The sequence below is a fragment of the Caretta caretta genome, chromosome 2 (genome assembly GCF_965140235.1).
Source record: "Caretta caretta isolate rCarCar2 chromosome 2, rCarCar1.hap1, whole genome shotgun sequence".
NCBI lineage: Eukaryota > Metazoa > Chordata > Testudines > Cheloniidae > Caretta > Caretta caretta.
The window spans coordinates 188,377,931-188,393,614 of NC_134207.1; the positions used below are offsets into that span (position 1 = coordinate 188,377,931).

Genomic DNA, 15,684 nt, shown 5'->3' on the forward strand with positions numbered 1-15,684 from the left:
AAATAGCCCAAGAACAGTGGGAATAATAGTTCCATATTTCCTTATTTCAAATCATTAATATTTTATGCTCACTGTTCCTCAGAATGATGATTTATGTAGGTTATAAAGTATGCTTTTCTCTATGTACTCCTGCATGTAAGTGCATCCATACAATATGGACTATGTGTGGAGATTAAAAAGATGGCCCCAATTACAGAAAATTACATTTTCCAGAGGGTTTTTGTTCTTTTTCATGAGTTATTTTAACATAGCAGTATCCAAGAAAGTTCTATGTCTCTTTTTAGAAAATGCAGGCTCTGTTACTAATCAAGTACACTATTTAATTGCTTCCTATTTATCTGGAAACTTCTTGACATTAATCGACTTAATGGGCCTCGTTGTAGAGTACTTTTGAGTACGTAGAACCTTTACAGAACTGCAAAATTATGTCATGAGAACTAGAATACAAATGCATTCAACGTTCATATATGAAAAATATTAAATATGATTAAGGACAGCATAGTCTTAATGAGGATGCTATGAGGTGCATGTTTGAGTGTAAAACATTTGTTGTTCTTTGTTTCTAAACTCGTTTTGAGTGTGTATATTTTACTTATTTTTTCTACAGAATTTTATCAAATCAATAGATTCGGGAGAAACTAACTTAAATGGAGCGGTAGGTAAGTTCATCTATGGCATTCTCATATCTTTATATGAATCTATTCTTACCAGGGGTGCTGGAACAATGTGTATAGTGGGGGTGATGAGAGCCATTGAACCAAATGTAAACCCTATATATGATTGAAACTACTTCAAATCAGGGGGTGTGGCAGCACCCCCAGTACCCCTAGCTCCAGCACCTATGATTCTTACTGTAGCATGTTATAAAGAAAGACAATGATTCTTTTATGAACAGGTCAAGCTGCATCAGAAGAACTGATTAAGTCCACCTTATCAGCATTCGAAGTGGTAACACAGCATCCAGTCTTATTGACACTCCACTGCTCAACAGTAAGTCCTGGCAGAACATGAAACAATTGCATACATACTGGCTGAATTCCCACTAATAAACGGAATGTTTCAAGTAGTCAGTAGTTATTAGGGTCTTGACTTAAAATATGTATGGTCAGAAAATAGAAAAAAGTTTTAATTATTTTTTGATTGAAAAAGATTTGTTCGTTTATAGAAAGATCTAAATTTAAAAGATGAACAGATATGTTCAGGTTCAATTTATTGTGTCCAAATAGTTGAAAAGGTGCAAAAAGAGTCAGATGTTTTGTCCAAAATTAGCTCTGGAAATTTATTTGTTTTTAAAATGATTTTGTATGCCAAAAGAACTGGATTGACCAATTTAGCCTCAGAACAAGAACAGCACTGAACATCAGTGGAAGTTTCCCCACTTTGTTCTACCAGTATGCCTTAACCACGACCTGAAGAGATCCACCTCGAAGAGTAAAAGCGTATTTCAGCCTTCAAGGTCGTTCAGTCCTTGTTCTTTCTCATGAGACTGCTACCAAGAGTACCAATTAATGTTGGTTATGGTGTTGATTTTTATTATTATATGGATACTTGTTAAATGGAAATTGGACTGTAATCACCAAACTCAACAGCCATCAAATTGCAACAGCCTTTGGTCATTAACAAACTGAGCTGAACTGACATGAACAAGTGGTCTAGAGATGAAAATCTGTGTCTCAGTTCTCCAATCCCCTTTCGGGGGGGGGGGGTGTTTTCAGCAGACTGTTAAGTTGTGAAGTTGTAAGAACTAAAACTACTAAAACTAACAACAACAACAAAAATAGATGAGCTGGAATTAAAATCCCTGTTGTTGTTGTTGTTGGTTTTGAATAGTTTACAGTAAACAACCCACAATATATGGGTGTTCGCCGAACAGTCAAGAAAGTCTAGTCCTCCCCACTAGTAGATTGGAATCAGATAGATAAGTAGATAGAGGTTATGGGAAGTGGAACAGGGATATGCAGTTTATCTTTAAGTCAACTCAATTCACTGTAAGCAGAATTGCAGAAGTAGTTAAGTAGAGATCTGGAGTGAATTCAAGTGAATGTTATCTCAGACGCCTGTCAGCATGTAAATTGATGGTTAGACACCATTCCAAGAGCATACGGTTTCTTAAGATAATGATTCTGTGCTTTTTAGTGTGACCTCCATAAAAGAGATGCATGTTTCTTTCAAAATATTAACTGAAATTTCAGTACCTTCTATCCGTGCATTATATTAAATTATAAGGTCTGTTTTTTCTGAAATAAATTGCAGCAAGAAGGCAGGTGCCTTTTAATATACATACTCCGCAACATATTGTGACAAAAAGTGAGGAGTGACTATCCTACTTCACTTCACTTCAAAATTATCACTAAGCTGTACTTTCACTGTGCTGTAGCAATGTCCACCAAACTGCAAGCTGGTTCACTGTAGATTCACGCCCTGATTTGCTGTGCAGTAACTTGCCATGTAGACAAACCCTTCATTTGTTTCCTAGCTCTGTGTAGATCAAAAATGCTGTAAGAATCCATTTTAGTCCCAGCCTAAGAAAGGGCAGAGTCATGTGGGTGTGTGGTTTTTTTTTTTTTAATTTAACCCAACTTTTTTCACTTTAAAAATATTCAAGTTTTATTCAGGTGTTTTGCAAAGTTCTGTGGTAGTGTTTACTTTATCCAAACAATCACTATCAATAACCAGAACTAATTTTTGTGTCCACCCAAATGCTTGTTAAAGTTTATGAAGTATGGCACTTTTGTATACAGACAGAATCCTTTCCCAGTTTTCAAATGGATGTCTTTTTAAAAAAAAATATTTATTAACTGAAAATAACTACTTCCATTGCTTATGAGCAATTAGTTTTGAGAAAATAATCTGTCACTTGCCTGCTTCATTTCCATCGATAAGTTTTCTCTTTCTCCAGACCAGTACCAGTGTCCAATAAATGGCCATTCAAACCCCATATATAGTGGGGAAAGAGCCCTGAATTTAGTATGCTAGGTTGAAGAGATCTGTTTTAATCCATCATAACTGATTCTGTAACCGCATCTGCCGCTAATAGTGTGAACTGTAATTAGTTTACCACTTGCAGGGTCTAGTGTGCTAATTATTTTGGGAAGTACAGCTTACCATTACTGTAGAGGAAAGTGCTACCTCATCTTACATGATGCATACAAAATATTTTTAGAAATACTGTTACTCAAGGGATATCTTTTAATTGCTACAGGTTGGGCATGAGTGGAATCTATGAATATAAATGCCAGCACCCAAAGGAACTTAAAGCTTTTTTGAAAAGTTGAAGCAAGACATGTTCACAGTTCCAGATCAATACTTTAAATATAAAAATGGTTACTAGGATATCCTTTTACTAGCCAGAAATGTGTATCTTCAATAGGTCCCAGAGGTTAGGATGATTTCTTTAGACAAAGTTGCCTACCATCACTGTGTCATGAATTAAAAAAATTAGCCAAAGCCTTCTTGAGTGGTGCATAACATTTGCTCCCCAACAGCAACATTGAAATTGTTTTAGTTTCCAATAGCAAATTAAGAAAAGATGGTGTTTGTTAACCTTTTTTAAAAAAACAAGAACATTCCTTTTAAACAAAAAGAAAAATCATTTTACCTACCTATTGGCCCAGTACTCCCTTATATGGGACTAATCCACACAGGAATAGACACTCCCTGAAATTGCTTATTTTCTATTTGATTCTTGCATATCAGGGAGTTGTTTCCCTAGATGTCCACAGAATAGGCCAGGGATCCTACCTCCCCCTAAACCTCACAATGAGCCACCAGAGACCCTGCTATCAAGTTACCACTGGCCCCTCTGGCTTCTGCAGGGGTCACCCTGTCAGGAGCTCTCTTGACCTCAGGTGCCCAAGTACCTGCCCATCCCATGACTCTTTCAGAGGCTTGCACAGCATAGAAAGGAAGCAGTATATCTTACTGCATGTTCTGTCTGCAAGTTTTGTAAAGGAGGAAGAGGGGATAATGCATCAGTTTTGATTCCCTGCAAAGCTTTGGAACTGGAACCCCAAGAAGCCTCCGCATAAGGGGAAAGGGAGCATGTCGTCGTGGCAGCACTACTCCATTTCTACACCCTTCCCCACTACATGTGCATAGACTCCATTTCTTCATATGTATGTAGAAAAGAGTAGATGAAACAAAGGAAGGAAACAAAGCTGTCTGTCCCCTTCATGTTCCACAATATTATCAGTGGGCTTTCCCCTCTCTACTATATGATGGAAGACTGACTAACCTTTTCTCCTCCCTGAGGTGTAGGAATCCAGTCTTGTCTATTGCGTATAAGTTCTTATAATGTCTTCATCATTCTAGTATCTGGGTACCTTCCAGTAGCATATTACAATGTGTGTTTGTCATCTGTCATATATGGTTTGTTCTTCCTCTCATTCTCGCCCTATGGGGGATTTGTGCATAGCAGTGTAGTGTTTTCTTTTGGTCTGTATTTTTTGTTGATGTGTTTTAGGTTTGGGTTATTTTACAATTATTTTTGTTTTAGTATGTATGCTATGCTCTGTGTTTGTTAGAGAAGGCAAGGTTGAAGAAGTGCACCTTACACGTGGAGTGGGAAGGTGGTGAGGTTTGTGATCATTCCACGCTCTTGAACTGGCCCCCAAGAAAGCTCTGTCTAATCTTGCACAGATGAATTTTACACTTATGGTCGAAAGTTCCATTGTGACTGAGGGGGAAAGTTGTCAACCATGACCTTCATCCTGGATCTTTAAAAAAAGCCTAAAGATATGCTGGGCCCACGCAATAAAGAATCATGAAGATAAGGACCAAGACATTGAATTTGATTGAATATTCTATGGGAAGCCAGGGTACAGAGTAGAGGAGGTAGGTTTGGTACGCTTAAAGTAGCCTGTATTGGTGAGGAGACGCATTACAACATTCTATAGTAAATGAAGTTTCCTAATGGCTGATGTGTATGGCATTGGTGTAGTCCAGGCAGGAGGTGGTGAAAACATGTATAACTGAGACCAGGTCATTGTCTGCCATAAGATGGTGGTGTTTCCTAGCCAGCCAGAGATGATAGCAGCATCTGTGAATAATGCTTTCTGTGCGAGAAGTAGCATCAGCAAGGAATCCAGGAGCATTCCTAAACTAGGATCTGAATTGAGTGGCAGAAGAAGTGATCCCATACACTCTTACCCATCTCACAGGTCTGTTGTGAGACTTGCTTAGTTAGCATTCGTAAAGCAATTTAAAGTCCTCCATTGAAAGGCGCTATGAAGTGCTAAGTCATTTTATTACTTATTCTATTATATATGTATTGTAAAGGCTATGAAAGATTTCATAATGATAAAGTATTGAAAAATGCACCTTATACATTATTAAGGCTTTGAGTGCTCTATGAAATGAAATGATTAGTCTCCAAACAATGAATTGTTAACCATTGTAATGTGCCATTTTTGTAACATTCAAATAAATTCAGTGGAACTAAACTGATTTATACTAACTAAGAAGCTAGCCACAAATACATATTTTTGAAACATCATATCTTACATTCTGTTCAGAGCAATTGAGGCACCCACCTTATGGTGGCATGGTCAAATTTGTTTCCACTTGATTTTTTTTTGTGGTGGTGTTATCTTTTCATTATTTGATTTGTGTAGTTTACTGAAATGATTAACTAGTAATATTAACTTCTCAGTTTTAGGATCTGTGACCTGCCCTTGATGCTCAAGATTAGTTTACTGTATTGTATTGCTTCTGATGATTTTCATCTCTTCTCCTGTTGAGTTTTCCATTCCCAATAACTTTTTTTTTTGCTTGTTAGAAGGCTGAATTTGCATAAAATTTAAGATGAAAATAAGCTATCATTTCACTAAAGAGGGGACTTGATGTATCAGACTGGAATATATTGCTCAGTGACTCTAGGGAATATAGAAACATTTTCTTGGAGTATATTTTTTTCAAAATTCAAGACTTCAGTCTCTAAATCTGAATCTCATTGGGAACCTATGGATGACTGTACTGGAAAGAACCAATGGTTTATCTAGTTGAAGTATCCTCTCTCTGAAATTGATGATGGTGAATGCTTAGGTGTGGATGGTGTGAAAATTCCACAACGTACCTTAACTATCATTGGAGGAAATTTCTTCCTAATCCCATCTGATTAGTTTATGGATTAATACACGTGGTAATTTTATTTTAGCTTCTTTAATATCTAAATTCGGCACCAAATTCTGCTTTTTAAACTAAAAAGAATTCTCAGTAAATTGTGCCAACATTGATACTACTGTTTTTGATATACAGATGTTATCTATGACTTTATAGTGATTTACTAGACCAAAGTGAACTTGGTGGCCTAATAAGTGTGATTATGGATGAATTTCCATGATTGTTCAGTTCATCCCTTTGATTAAAGACTCTAGCAGTGGAATAAACAGATTATGTATATATTTCTGAGTTCTGTTTTTTCTTTCTGAATGATCTAAACCAGATCTTTTTAATGCTCTGTTTTAGGTTGTGGACTATATCCTCCCACCCTTAATTTCTTTGGTTCATAGTCAGAATGGTAAGTACATGGCCACATCAACTAAAATTTCCATGAATTCCACATTTTGTTTTAATTAGACTTCAGTGTGGTCACATTTTTGGCACATTTATTTTCAAGTGGAATGGAGACTCTTCAGCTTGCGGTTGCTTTCAGAAACCACATCACTGCTTGTGAGCCACGAGGTCATGGCTGAGGAGAAAGAGGAGAGCCTTGACTCAAACAACAAGCTTCTGTGTCTCATTAGAGATTCATTGCTGCCTCAGTAAGTACAGTACTGCTGCTTTAATGGGGAATAATTTGATATCCAATCCATTTTGACTATATATTTGTTTTAAATACTTTTTTGATGTAAACAATAAAACAAAAATAGTAGTAAGTAATGATGAATTGGTGTCACAGATTTTTCTGCCAGATGTTTGCCTACCAAATCCATTCAGTACTTGGGATGGGATCCCTGGAGTACAACCTGGAACGTGGGACTGCTGTGCCCCCTAAACTCTCCTAGTCTGGGCTGTCTCTCTCAGTGCAATAAAAGTGACAAACAGCAAACCCTTCCAGGGGCTGTGATCACTCAGCCATCAGCATGTGGAGATTCACATAGAGCTAAATTGCAGGAATGCTCTCTCAGCCACTCATGAATCATAATGAGAGAAGCACCAGCCAATCACTCCAGCTCCCAGCCTTGCCCCCCAGACGTATACCCTGTCATATTGCTCAAGACTCCCTTGGACAGTGTAAACTCATTAATTAGCTCACCACTCCAACAAAGCGTAGTGAACGTGCAACAGCCCTTGTTAATCTGAGCTGAGATTCCCCAAGCACCTCAACTAAACCCACACTGTTTTAGGTAAATTATAAAACAGATTTATTAACTACAGAAGGCTAGATTTTAAGTAGCAGGCATAGAGAGCAAAGTTGATTAAAAAATTAAAATAAATTTGCAGACCTAAATTCTAACTTGAACAGACTAAGCAAGATTTGAATCAAACAGCTTTTCTCACCCTAATAGATGTTAGACAGCTCATAGTCCTTAATACACAGGCTGTATTCGCTTTCAGCCTAGGACTCCTCTCCCCAGTTCAAAGTCTTTATCTTCCAGGTGTGGAGATGCGGGAGGAGGGAGGCCAAGTGGTGATGTCACTGTCCCTCTTTTATACTTCCTTCCCGAAACTAGAAAGATCCTTGCTGTGACATGGGAGTTAGACAGCCCTCATTGCGTACATGCCCTCTCCGAGGAGTCTCTGGGATAGCAGATTCTTCTTGATGGGCCATCAATGCCTGTCTGGCCAGAGATAGTTGCCTCAACCTCACAACATATTTCATTAACATATTTAGCAATACTTCATAACTGTACATAAAATGATAGTGCACACAATCCAACAGGATATTAATGCTCAGCAAATCAAGACTTTTTAAATGATACCTCGCAAGACATACTCTGTACCAAACCTATCATACTCCGATCACAGTGGTGAATATGGGGTTTCCGGTGCACAGAGGTACAGAGTGTGTCAATGACACAAATAGAACTTCTGTGGGACATCCAAGTTGCATCTCAGTGATACTGTCTCCATGGTTTCTCGTAGAACAAGACAAGAATTTCCCTCAGCTCTTGGGCTGTGATTTAAACAAATCCATGTTTGCCCAGCTAATGAGTTAAGAATAGTTCTTCTTTGAGTAGATTCAGCCATGTATTTCATATAAGCGTGCATCCAGTGCACCAAAGCCCTAGAACTTTGCCCAGAAATACCCACAGAATGGCACTCATACCCTGCTGCCCTAGCCCTCCTCTGGCTATGTAAGGGCAGCATTGCCCCAATCCCCCTCAAGTTTTTTCTCACCTCCTACAGCTAGTGTCAGAGCTCAGTGAGGTGTGTTCACCTTGCATTTTCAGTCTCGGTTTTCTGAGAGGTTTTTCTTGTTTTATTCTATATAATAGTTAGTGGTACTTTAGGTTTAGTTTAGTGTTAGTTTGAGTAGTTGTCTGCCCTGTGTGATGCCCTCATCAGGGCTCAAACATTGTCCATTGCAAGGAGGGGCTATCCCCAATAGTGATCCCCACATGAGGTGCTTGTTGTGCCTCTGTGAGGGACACATAAAGGAATAGTGCTCCATCTGTAAGTCATTCAACAAGAGAACGCAGGTGGTGAGAGGCTTACAGCTGAAGCAGCACCTTCTGGAGCAGGCCATAAGGCCTGCTTCAACACCAAGGCACTCGTCTGATTGGCGGTCACCTGTGTAACCAGCAAGTGATGCCGGTCCAAATTCAGATCCTGCTGTTTCTCCCAGTAGGAAGAGGAGTCATTGTCCCTCGTTTGGTGTGGCAAGAAAGAGGTCCCATAAGACTAAAGGGGACCGTGTCATGTAGAATTGCCAATTTTGGTTGGATGTATTCCTGGAGATTTCATCACATGACATATTTTTTAATTCTTGGAGACTCCAGGTCAGTCCTGGAGGGTTGGCAACCCTAGTGCCATGGCTTGGGGAAACTCTTCATCACCTTTCAAGAGGAGTGCTGCCCGGCACTGTACTCCTTCCGGCACATGGGATGGAGCAGGTCCATCCAATCATTCCCTAGTACTGCGATGAGATCAGTGAGAGCTCATACTGTTGACTCCAGGTCTAGTCATGGGGCATCCATTGAATCTGGTACTGATGATGTAAGCACCAGCGCTGACTGTCTCCATGCCGTTGGCATATCAGGTGGCTTCAGACCTGATTTGCCTTTCAGTCTCTAACTCTCCACTAGTTCAGGAGTCTTCTGGTGCCATTATGTCTACTGCTTCATCTTCCTTTGTTCCCTTGGCATCTTCTGACTGTGTTGCAGAGGTGCTGAGTTTCTTTGCACTGCAGTTCGCACTGTCCACATCTCAGGCTGTGGAATTGAGGCTGATGCTGTGCCCAACACTGAAGGCCCCCTTGATGCAGGTGTCATTGCCCTCTCTACACTGTCATTGCCCTGGCAGCAGATCTTGTTGTCAAACTCGGTACCATCCTTGGCCTCTGTCATAAATATAAAGGGAAGGATAAACACCTTTAAAATCCCTCCTGGCCAGAGGAAAAACCCTTTCACCTGTAAAGGGTTAAGAAGCTAGGATAACCTCACTGGCACCTGACCAAAATGACCAATGAGGAGACAAGATACTTTCAAAGCTGGAGGGGGGGAGAAACAAAGTCTGTCTGTGTGATGCTTTTGCCGGGAACAGAAAAGGAATGGAGTCTTAGAACTTAATAAGTAATCTAGCTAGATATGCGTTAGATTCTGTTTTGTTTAAATGGCTGATAAAATAAGCTGTGTTGAATGGAACGTACATTCCTGTCTTTGTGTCTTTTTGTAACTTAAGGTTTTGCCTAGAGGGATTCTCTGTTTTAAATCTGATTACCCTGTAAAGTATTTACCATCCTGATTTTACAGAGGTGATTCTTTTACTTTTTCTTCAATTAAAATTATTCTTTTAAGAACCTGATTGCTTTTTCATTTTCTTAAGATCCCAGGGTTTGGGTCTGTGTTCACCTATGCAAATTGGTGAGGATTTTTATCAAGCCTTCCCCAGGAAAGGGGGTGTAGGGTTTGGGAGGATTTTGGGGGGAAAGACATTTCCAAGCGTCTCTTTCCCTGTTACAATTTGTTAGACGCTTGGTGGTGGCAGCAATAAAGTCCAGGGGCAAAAGGTAAAATAGTTTGTACCTTGGGGAAGTTTTAACCTAAGCTGGTAAAAATAAGCTTAGGAGGTTTTTCATGCAGGTCCCCACATCTGTACCCTAGAGTTCAGAGTGGGGAAGGAACCTTGACAGCCTCTGTGCAGATGCCTTCTCTGGTATTGTGTGGGAGCATGACTTACTCAGTACTGCTGGTGCTGATTCCCTCTCCCTTTTCACCACTGATATCATGCCACATGTTGTGCTTCAGATTGGTCAGATCATTTGTTCACCCTATTGGAGCTGACGTCCCTGTTGTCACCAGAGAATCTTTGAGACCCCTCGAGGTTCTGGTTAGAGTGGTCATCCTCTCTGTCATCACCCAATATGGTGATCTATGATGTCTGATGCCTGAGTACCAAGGTTGGCATCATTCCTGCAGTCGGGACTGGGGGTCTTGACCCGGTGCCTACTGACCACCAATGCCATATCCTTTTGCCCAGTGTCCTCCTTATGACACGCCTCGGTTTTTGAGGTCTTACTCTTCGACTCGCTCCAGAGCAAGATCACCAGTCCCATTAGTGGCTTTCATTCCCAAACCATAGCTACGAGCGACTACTGAGCCTTTTCCCTCTGGGCCTCCAGGGTTATCCATACGAACAGCCGTACTGGGTCAGACCAATGGTCCATCTAGCCCGGTATCTTGTCTTCCAACAGCGGCCAATTCCAGGTGCTTCAGAGGGCAATCATCCAGTGATCCATTGCCTGCCATCCACTCCCAGGTTCTGGCAAACAGTCTAGGGACACTCAGAGCATGGGGTTGCATACCTGACCATCCTGGCTAATAGCCATTGATAGACCTATCCTCCATGAACTTATCTAGTCCTTTTTTGAATCCCATTATAGTTTCCATTCTGTAAAGTGACCATTTATTCCTACCCTTTGTTTCCTATCTTTTAACCAGTTACTGATCCATGACAGGACCTTCTCTCTTATCCCATGACTGCTTATATTGACTGGATCACCCTTGTTTACGTGTTTGTTCCCCTCAAAGAATTCTGATAGATTGGTAAGGCATGAATTCCCTTTACAAAAGCCATGTTGACTCTTTTCCAACAAATTGTGTCCATCAATGTGTATGATAATTCTGTTCTTTACTATACTTTCATCCAATTTGCCTGGTACTGAAGTTAGGCTTACAAGCCTGTAACTGTCTGGATCACCTCTCAAGCCTTTTTAAAAAATTGGCATCACATTAGCTATCCACCAGTCACTAGGTGCAGAAGCCTAGTTAAATGATAGACTATATGCCACACTTAGTAGTTCTGCAATTTCATATTTGAGTTCCTTCATAACCCTCTTGGGCGAATACCATCTGGTTCTGGTGACTTAGTACTGTTTAATTTATCAATTTGTTCCAAAACCTCCTCTGTTTACACCTCAGTCAGGGACAGTTCCTCAGACTTCTAACCTAAAAAGAATGGCTCAGGTGTGACTAACCAGATCCTGTGGTGCAAAACCAGGACCTGTTGTTGGCACAGCAAACCACCTCTTCATCCTCTCTGGATGACTCATCTGTGCCAGGCTCCTCCTCCTCCTCCCTAGATGCCTGAACAGTTTAAGACATAAGGACCTTAGGCTACCTTAGGTATCCAGATGGAATTTCTGCAGGACAATATGCATAAGCTGCTGGATGTTCTCCAACCATCAGCTCCAGGAAGAGTAGTCCTGGTTACACGAGGCTCTGTTGGAGTCTGCAGAGGCCCTCCAGACTCCTGCTTTGTTGTCTCTCACAGGGAAGTGTTCAGAGAAGTGATACTTTATTCCCATGCAGGGTTTCTACTCCCACCCAACCCCTAACTCTCTTGAGATAACTGCAGCAAATGACAGGGAAGACATAAATATACATCTACAGACAAAGAGTCCAAAAGGATGGACTTAATGGGGAGGAACATTTATATTTTCTCTTCCCTGCAGATGTGGTTTGCAACCCAACAGATGTTGCTCTCTAAATATGGCTTTGTTAATTGGGTGCCCATGTCTGAGTTTGCAGAGAAGTTGCTAAAAGCCTTAAAGAGTTTAAGGCATTCATTGGAGAAAGCCTTATGGGAACCAAGATTTCTTTACTGTCATCTCTAGACCTGGCAGATACCTCAGCCAGAATTATGGCATTGGCTGTGACCATGAGGAGATTCCTGAGGGCTGCAGAATTCAGGCATTATACCTGAGGGCCAGCAGACCATTGAGGACGTAACTTTCGATGGTTAGGTTTTGTTTTTGGAAAAGCTCAATGAGACCCTGCGCTCTTTTAAGGAGGCCCTGACTACTTTGCGTTCCTCGGGAATTATATGCCAGCTGTACAGGGATGCCCCTATACGTGTTTCTTTGGGCAGTCCTCCTTTCCAATAAGGCAGTGGGACTACCCCAGGAAAGGACATAGATCCCAGAGGCGAAGGCCCACTGGTTCCAGATTTAGCCATCCATGTCATCCTCCTGCAACATCCAGCAAGCACTCATTTTGACTTCTGTGTCCAGGACAGTGATCCAGTGGTGATCAATGCTTTTCACCTGCACTGGGAATCAGCACTCCTGTATGCTTTTCCTCCAACTCTGATCATCCCACAAGTCATTCTCTAGCTGAAATTGTATTGTGTCAGGCTTATTCTCACTTCTCCAGGACGGCCTAGATAATGGTGGTTCTCTGACCTCCTTGCGTTATCAGTCCAGCCTCCCATATCTCTTCCTCTTCATCTGGCCTCCTGGCTCAGTATCACAGCCAGATTTCACATCCAGCACTCATCTCCCTGCATCTCGTGGATACTGGATGGTTAGACGAGGAGAGAAATGATATTCAGAGGTGGTCTGGCAAATCTTGCTTAATAATAGAAAGCCCTCCATCAGAGCATCCTATTTGGCCAAATAGAAGTGGTTCTCAATATGATTGTTAGCCTGGGGAATTCACGTGAAAATGGTTTGTATACAGGACAACTCTGAGTACCTGTTACACCTTGAGGTTTCTGATTTTTCACTTAATTAGTTGAGAATGCACTTGGTAACAATTTTGGCATTTCACCTACCCATCCATCGGAAATAGGTATTTTTGAACTCCATGGTAATGAAATTCTTGAAAGGAGTTATTCGGCTCCATTTCAGGCTCAAGAACTGAGAGGCTCGCTATCCAGTTGTATGGGAAAGGGGGATTTAATAGTTTAATTTGTGCTGACTTTATTTTTAAAGGGGACTCTGGCTGGCCTACTTTGTGTGTGTAATTGAAGCCTGCAAAAAGTCTGCCCACATTCAATTGATTCAAGTGAGAGATTCTCCCAGGTCTTAGAATGTTGCTCTATATATCTGAAATGCAAAAGGGCAGCTTTAGAGAAATGCAGTATTGGCAAAGATTTTCTTATCATGTGCTGTATACATGACTGGCACCCTCTACTTGAGTTTAAGAATGGTAATTTTGGGTTAGAAATATTAGTGTGTTTGTAGATCAGTATGTTATTTTTTTTCCCTACCTTTCATCGAGTGGAATGTTTTCATTTCTTTCAATGAGAGATTTTATTTTTCCTGGGTATTTGGTAACCAATACAAAACTTTTGGAAATAATAAAATAAACAGGGATTGTTGAAATGGTTTGTATTAAATAAAAACTGACCAAAATGTTCCTCAAACTCAGATCACACCAACCCTTTTTCATATATGAAAACGTTTTTTAATCTTTTAAAATACAGAAAATAATATTTCGCATTTACCCATTCCTTTGCACTTTCTGGTTTTGGTTGAGATCTCATGTGCTGAAATGTGATTAAGATTATCATGTGGTGGTTCTTGGCAGATTTCCAGCCCAGCTCTTCAAACTAAAATCTTGGATCGTTCAGATAGAGAGGAGGTAAATGGTTAGAATTTTTAGTGGTTAAAGGAACTCCAAAACGTCTGGGTTCCCTTGACACTATTTATATGTGAGAAAGATGGCAATATAGCAATATACCAGATTATAGTTGAAATTTACCAAATAATTATTTTCATCTCTAAAAACTGAGTTTATTAGTTTGTATGTTTCTTCATGTGATGAAAATATTAGTCATAGATATTCACGCTGTAATGGCTTAGGAGCAGAGAGACTTGGTCTTCACATAGAACGTACAGCACTGGGTTATTTGTGATTCATAACCCTATATAGTTTTCCAGAAAAAGTTCATCATAATTGCCACAAAAAGAATGTTCATTTTAGCAGTTCTGGATTTTTTGTGTGGTATTTGGGTCGATTAATCACTTGGCTATAGAATTACTTAGTACGCCGAAATATCTTACCCTAAATATTTCACTTATGTTACCTTTGGGGGAAAAAAACTGGAGTTTCAAGTAAAAACAAATAACTAAGACTGATTTTATTGAACACATGGGAGATTGAGGTTAAATAAATATAATGGTAATCATTTTTTTTTTAAATAATATATCTTCTCTGTGAACATTAACAAGTTACCAAGTACCACATTTATAAGCATGTAGGCCTAAAATTAGGCTTCTATATCAATATTTATTAATATTGTTAGGAATTATCAGTTTTTGAGACCTAAATCCATGTTTTGTGTAACAAAATCAGAATTTTGAGAGCTAATTTAGGTGACTACCTTTAGGCTCCCTTGTTTAAAAATGTAGTCCCAGCAGTCCTTGCCTTGACTATAAGCATGCATGAGTAGTCTCATTGAGATCAGTAAGACTACTTGCATGTGTAAGTGTTTGCAGGATTGGGGCCTATGTCACTAGTGAATTAAGATTTTTTTTTTTCTAATGTGAGAGAAAGAGAAGTTCGTTAATCACAAATGAGAAAATGTGTTTTATTTCAGGTATTGGAATTTATTAGTTGGAAAGTACAAGCTTTAATTATTACAGATATAAAGCTACCATCAAGTATTAAGTCTTTGGTCTACCATGCATGATAGTAAGTTCAGTTCCTGGTATTTCCTTCCAAAGATGTCATGGACTTGGAACATAATATGGCTAGCACACTTAGCTTAGCAGCGAGTACCAGTGATGTGTTGCTGACAGCAAGCCCTGCCTTGCTCACACATGTACTGTGTGAAATGGGACTACTTTAATACACATTAGGGAACTTTTAGTGTATGCCAGCAGGTTTCACACAGGCCAGTTCGTTTGTGATGTGCGGAATGTTCCCTAGAATTTATACCTCTCTGGTGCAGATTAGTGCACTGTGTACACAAGCCCGTAGGACTGTCTTTTTCTGTGAAGGGAGTCCCATAGATGCCAAGATAACCAGTGATATGTGTTGGTAGTTTTTAGAAAACACTTATGCAATATGAAAACATTGTGGTGTCAAAAACATGGTATTCTTTCTTTTACTAATCCCCTCATTTTTCCTTTTTAAGTTCTTCATGCTTTACTTTGATGAATAATGGAATGTCTCGTCTGTTGCCTTTATCTCTTCCAAATGTCTAGATTGGCCTTCCTAAAGGAAGCACTTACTAATGAAAGGTGCTGTTTTTGACAGGAGTGAGTCAGTCTGTGTTTGTCTGTTTGTCTCTGTC

At 39.9% G+C, this 15,684-nt stretch overlaps 1 protein-coding gene across 8 annotated transcripts in view; it reads left to right on the forward strand.

Moving 5' to 3' along the window:
- Positions 1-15,684, forward strand: part of ULK4 (unc-51 like kinase 4) — a 386,015-nt gene that overhangs the window by 156,246 nt on the left and 214,085 nt on the right. For all 8 annotated transcript variants that reach the window (XR_012667172.1, XR_012667171.1, XR_012667173.1 and 5 more), the window contains 4 exons: positions 608-659; positions 896-990; positions 6,466-6,517; positions 6,617-6,761. Coding sequence is in view for 5 of the 8 variants with exons in the window: in XM_048838838.2 (XP_048694795.2) it covers positions 608-659; positions 896-990; positions 6,466-6,517; positions 6,617-6,761 (344 nt within the window). In the remaining 3 variants the exon portion in view is untranslated. The remainder of the gene's footprint in view (positions 1-607; positions 660-895; positions 991-6,465; positions 6,518-6,616; positions 6,762-15,684) is intronic.